This window comes from Diospyros lotus, chromosome 11, assembly GCF_014633365.1.
Source record: "Diospyros lotus cultivar Yz01 chromosome 11, ASM1463336v1, whole genome shotgun sequence".
Taxonomy (NCBI): domain Eukaryota; kingdom Viridiplantae; phylum Streptophyta; class Magnoliopsida; order Ericales; family Ebenaceae; genus Diospyros; species Diospyros lotus.
In genome coordinates, this window is record NC_068348.1 from 2,768,869 (window position 1) to 2,775,507 (window position 6,639).

The 6,639-nt window shown below is 31.9% G+C and overlaps 1 protein-coding gene across 1 annotated transcript; it reads right to left on the reverse strand.

Moving 5' to 3' along the window:
* Positions 1 to 5,699: 5,699 nt before the first annotated feature.
* On the reverse strand, positions 5,700 to 6,353 carry LOC127812946 (uncharacterized). The gene has a single exon (XM_052353560.1). The coding sequence runs from the start codon at positions 6,300 to 6,302 to the stop codon at positions 5,955 to 5,957; it is 348 nt and encodes a 115-aa protein (XP_052209520.1). The 5' UTR covers positions 6,303 to 6,353; the 3' UTR covers positions 5,700 to 5,954.
* Between the last annotated feature and the right edge of the window lie 286 nt (positions 6,354 to 6,639).

Consider the following 6,639-nt stretch of genomic DNA (forward strand, 5'->3'; position numbering starts at 1 on the left):
ATAAGCAAGGAGAATTAAATCATATTTTGTTTGATATACTGTTTGTTCATATTTTGTGAAAATGCTTATTGCAACTCTAGTATCAAGTTCTTTTTTTTCCTTTTTTTTATTGGACAAATCTTTATATAGATAAAATAAATTATGTCATATTCAATATGAAGAAAACTAGTGTACACTTTAAGTCTAAGATTAGTCTGGCTTACTAATTATTTTTCTTTTGTACTTAGTGTACTTATCTCTTAAATGAATAGTATTTATTACTATTCTATTTTTATGTGAAAATGCTTATTGCAACAAATTGTATCAAGTTCTTTTTTTCCTTTTTGTTCTTGGACAAAACTTTATATAGATAAAATAAATTATGTCATATTCAATATGAAGAAAACTTGTGTACACTTTAAGTCTAAGATTAGTCTGTCTTACTAATTATTTTTCTTTTTTAATTAGTGTACTTATCTCTTAAATGAATAGTAGATATTACTATTCTATTTTTATAGAAAAGAAAAATCATCAAAGCTACTTTAATTTAATGAATTTATCTTATTTATATTTTTTCTTGGCTTATAGGTTTTGTTGAAAAACAATTTGAGAACGTTTAATTTAAATAATTATTTATTTTTTAACTAACTATTATTAAAAAGTTAACCCAATTGTTGTTTTTTTTTTTTATTTTCACAAAGTTATATACATTTCATGCATTAAAGAGAAATTAAAATAATTTCAATGTAAATCCATGACCTTGTAAATTAAAGTTAGAAGTGTCCGTAATTCTATATGCAGAATTTAATGAATTTAAATTAAATATTATTATTTATTTTTTAATGTCAGGCATATTTTTTCAAATTGATCAAATGATCGTGTGACTTTCAAAATTTAAAGGTAAAAGCTTTGGTAATTCATAGTTGGATCAATATTGTTATGACTTGTAAGTCTTAATCTAAACATTTAAGAGCAGAACATTATTAAAATTCGGTGACCCTTGCTCTCAACAACTTTTATAAGAATTTTATTTATCTTATTTAATCAAAAATACCCTTTTTGAGACTTTTAAATTTTCTTTCTGGGACATATTAATAACCTGCTGGAATTATTCACACATTCTTATTATGATTTTATATATTAAAATAGATTTTTATTTTTATATGGACTGTACTATTTAAGGAGATAAATTTACAAGCATTAAGTAATATTCTGACAACACATAAGAATATAATTGTTTAAAATGGAACAATAAAATATCAATCATACTGAGGCATATAATTTTATAAAAAATGAAAAAATATAATTTTACTTTTAAAAGTTTAAAAACCAGCTCAAACTATTTTTTGTACATGAGCAACAAAATTAATTTTTGATAATTTTGAAATTCAAAAAGTTTAAGAAAATCAGATGGAGGTTTTAGGTCTCATAAACTTTTGTTGTTTTACTACTTTTGTGGAAGAGGAATGTAAATTTGGGTGCTGGTTGGAGGGAGAGACAGGATTTGGAGAATGATTTAGGGACTTTCTAGTTTTTGTTTAAACTTCGGTTCTTATTTTTGAATAGAGAGAGAGAGACTTGGTGGTGCTAATTGGAAGCAGAGGGGATCTGGTTGGCTAGGAGAAAGTGCCGCATGGCTGCTTAGGTTTTTAGGATTTTTAGAAAAAGAGGGATGGAATTTTGGAGACCTTTGGAGCATTAATTCCATGTGGATATAGTATAGTTTAGTAGTTTAGATCTATGTTTTGAAATTGGAGGGAGTATCAAACTAGGTAGGGGAAAGGTCAATGATCAAACTGGGGTTGATTTAGATTCAAAATAATTAATTAAAGAAAATACATTCCCAGTACACGAGGCTCCTTAGTTTGCATGGGTTGGGGAAGGGTTAGGTCATTTTTGTAAGCGGTTTTACCCTTGCTTTCTAAAGGGAATCTCTTCACAAATCGAAACTGTAATCTTTCAATACAAAGGAGCAACATTTCCATTGCTACTAAGGCTTTCCCTCTTTTTAAAAATAAATAAGCAAAAATAATTGTAACTTAGATTTTAAAGATGAAAAAATTGCAAAAGAAAAAAGAAACGATGACCTTCTTTTGAGCTATTTCACCAGTTTAACTGGCTGGTTTTTGCCAGTTGTTTGTCCTGACCACCTAGACTGATCTAACAACTAGTTACCAATCAACCTGGTCCGACTGATCAATTTGGTCCAATTCTCAGAATATTAGTATAGATTTCTTGCATTACATAAAATATCTTATCATAACAATGGTGCTGTGCTTAATTTGCTTATTACCAGCTCAAAACTATTATACGGTTGCGCTCTGAGGCACTTAGCCCGAGAACAGTGTTGTAATTCTGGAATAAAAAAATCAGTGGAATAATGGTCTTGCAATTATTCTCTTGATTACTAGGTTTCTAGTGAATTTTTTATTTCCATATGTCCTGTTTATATAAGAAACAAGTATGCACGTGTATGTGCCACTGTTGGGTAGTCTTAACCAATGCCTTCGTAACTTTGTTTACTTGTTTCTCTGTCTACAGAAAGTTAAGAAATTTACTCTGGCAGAGCAGAGTGAAGGGAAAGTGGATTCAGAAAACAAGGATGGGTAGAGAATTTATGTATGAATGGGTGAAGATATGAAAAACTGGGTTTTCTGCTAACCAGGGTTCCTTCTTTTAATTTGAAAAGGCAACTGTGACACAGATATTCTCCTTTTCAAACTATTTTTACTTGTAATTCAATCGGGAGATCCTATAATCTGACTACGGGGTGCTCTGTTTACAAATTTTAGAAGGAACATTAAGCAAATGAAATACGTGGAGGATAGTCATTATCATTAGCGTTGTTTGATTGTAATTTTGAATGATAAAAAGGGTCATCTTCAAGGTAATAGTGGCAATAACCCAAAATGGAATTTTGGGTGCTGTTCTCTTAAATAAGAACTGGTGTTTAGATGATGCTTTTATAGAGCCTTTTACCCGGGCAAATATTATGTTGGGTTTTTGCTTTTGTGTATCAGAAAATGTCTCGGTTTTATTTTAAGCAAAGCTATGATTAACTGAGGCTTGTCTTGTTAGGGACAGGAGAAGATCGTAATTGTACAGTCTTCTCTTTGTCTTTTCACAATTTGAAGTCGCAACTCTTCAGTTGCAAGGGATTAGTATGTTATCGAAGCTCACGGCCTTTTATTTATGCAACAATTATTACCTAGCTTTTCTCTCATTGGAAAAGAGTTGCTTTCTCTATCTTTGCTTCTAGTTGTGTATTTCCCTTGTAGAGATTCAAATTTTGAGCAGATTGAAGAATGGAAACAATAGGGACAATGATTCTTCTCTCATCTCAACTTAGATATGAACCCTCAACTGTCCCTCACTGCACCCTGTCGGTGTCAAATGTACTGTCAAAACATTGAGAAGCCGTGGCATATCTCCGCTGGCAATAGGAAGACGAGGAAAGTGCTTGTTGGGGTGATGCTCTTGGTGCCTGGTTGCGCACCCGTGTTCGAGCCCTGGCAAGTGCGAGGCACATTCCTGATTTAATCTCCTATCATGTTGTGGGGCCAGCGGATAGGGGCGCTTGTGATGGTGCGAAACAAAAAAAAAAAAAAAAAAACATTGAGAAGCCAATGTCAAACCGTTCTGAATTCAATTGATTGCTCATAAGCTGTGGACAATATGGATCCGCAAAATGATAAAATAAAATTTTGAACACGACGCAGATGCAGTCGTATTTAATGATCTAACAACTACTCTACTGATGGCACAAGTCCGCAGCTGAGCCACTAGAAAGCATCATCCTTATCCCAAGAGAAGAACATGGAGGTGGCAGTGTAACTTAGCTTCAACGACATGATCTCTCTTGAGGGGTCGATATTTGCTTGCTCAATTTTCCCATCAAGGAGTGTTCATGCCCTTGCCCAAAGGTTACAAGTACTTGTCACATTTAATACGAGACACCCACCATCATACCCTAGTAGAAGAAATTAATATTGGGTCGATGGTGGAAGTATACCATTTGATGAATCATGGATGATTGTGTTTTATTCAGCAGAAAATGAATCATATATGATTGGAATTGAATGTCCTCTCAATTGAGGTCCAAGGTTTAGTTTGGATAGTCCAAATACATGGGATTAAGAATTTTTAGTAACAGAGTAAGTATTTTATTTCTGAGTCAAAAAGCCTTTCAATTAGTAATTATTTGGAAGTGAAAGTTCACTGGGTCTTTGTTATATATATAATTGTTTCCCTTTTCCAATAATCTTAATTGGCAAAAGAAGAGTGTTCTCAAGTAGTGTTGAATCAAAAGGAGGTTGCAAGGTTATTGTTAAAAGAATATATGTTTAAACCACTTCATTTGTCAAAAGAATTAAAATATGCTTTTAAATTTTCAAAAATTATAATTAAAATGTGCGTGTACATTTATTTAGGCAGCGTTTGTTAAAATGACTAAGATAAAGTTGTATCAAAATAAAGTTGGAATGTTTTTCGGACTAAAATATAGAATAATCAAAACAAGACTAGAAAGTATTTTAACATTTTTATCAAATTGTTTATTAAATTTTTTGAAATATATTGGAGGACACATGCGACATTTTTTCTTATCTGTAAGAACTATAATAAATTTATCTGAATTGGAGAGAGATAAATTTATCTAGAAAAATCTAAATAAGAAGTCACATAATTTTTTTTTTTTAATGGTTCTCAGATAAATTTAACAAATACATTAGAAATCACTCTTGTCTGAAATATTTTTCATATCTTACTTTTTTCGGTCTATATTTTGATTAACAAACACTATCTTAAGATATACATAAAATGAATATAACTAGTACTTTTAAGAATAAGGAGAGGTAAACCTATTTGTGGTAGTAGTAAGTTGTCCGTAGATATATTATAGAAGAGACATTCAATCCACTTATTATTTTTAGACTAGGGTCAAGTATACTATTATGATTTATCTAGATCTTCTTCACACTTCATGAAAACATGAATTGTTTGTTGAGATCCTTACTTCTCATAGTCCTAAAAATCATAAAAATTTCAAACCAAATAAATCACTCTTTGAAAAAAAAAAAAATCCCAACATATATTATTCTATCATTTTAACCCGATTTCTTGTGAGAGACAAAATATAATCTACACAACATATATATATTGTGGCCATTTTTGCCATTCAATGTCTATTTTATAGATGTCTTCTTTGTTTTCAATTCTTTTTTTTTTTGTATAATGTCCCATCATAAGCGCCCTCACCTACTAGTTTCAGAGTATGGTGAAGAAATTAAATCAAGGAACTAGATATTAACAAAACAGGCTCCAAATAAGATCATCAGGACCATCAAACTATGCCGCTGAGGGCTTTTTTTGTTTCCATTTTTCATCCAATGTTTGATTACAAGAGTTTTTGGTTGTCTCTCCTCATAGCCTAAAAATAAAATTTCTTAAGGGTGATGTTGATTTTATTATCATTTTTTTTGCATTTACTATCACTCTCCGTTTTTATGGAATGAATGTAAGAATAACTTTTAAGTGTCTCTAACTTTTAAGTGCCATCTTTTCGGATCTTGTGTTTCATTTTTCAAGATTTTGAAAACAATAACAGAAAACAAGAACGATCGATATCGAATGGGGCTTTAGAACTCAAATTAACTCGAACCCATGAACATTTAAGTGCGAAAGATGAAAAAGAATGTAAATAACTATATGTATATATCGCATTAGACACTCAAACAAACGACTGATTTATTTAACTCCCATCAATTGATTACATAAACATAAGGTGTGTACATAGAGAAAACTGTCATATTTTATTTAACAAGTAGTGTTATATCTAAACTTTTAACAAAACTATCGTCTATATGTAAACTTCATCAAACTCGCCAAGCTTGTCAGGATCATATATATATATATATATATATATATACATACACACATAGAGATAGATAGATGGATGGATGGATGGATGATCAGTTCTAGGAAGGCCAAAGAAAGGCTCCCATGGCGAAGTTCCTCTTGTGGGTGACATCTCCAGAAACAGGCAGGCCATACTGCGATAAGAGGCAGTCGAGTTTCCACTCTGGCATGGACTCGTAGTCAACTTTCTTGTACCTTGGATAGTGCAGTGGCATCTGGAATGAGCAGCTGCCACACTGCTTCATCTCTGAAGATGATATAGCGGTATTGGTGGTAGTAGTAGTATTGCCAATTCCACTGATCATCTCTTGTTGGTGCTTGCTGTTTGGCCTATGAATTGGCATCGCTGCTGCAGAAGCCATGGAGTAGCCAACAGAGTTTGAGCAAGCTGCTGCTCCCTTACCCATCTTTCTTTCTTTCTTCTTCTTCAACTCCCTCACAATTTCTTGGGCATCACTCAATGCCTATGCTGCCCCTTTTATAGACCTATCCGAGAGAGAGAGGGAGAGATTTGGAAAGTAGGAATTTAAAAAGAAGGTTCTGTAAGTTTCCTTGTTGGGACCCTTTGAATGCTATCTGTTGTTGGTTGGTTTATACCACTTTTGTTACAAAATTAGATTGACAACAAACTAAGAATCAAATCAATTAATCACACATGAATGTAGAATTTTACGTGAAAATCCAAAATTAAAAAAAATTATGAAAAAAAAAATAAAATATCACTAAGTAAATAGTTGTTGAGTA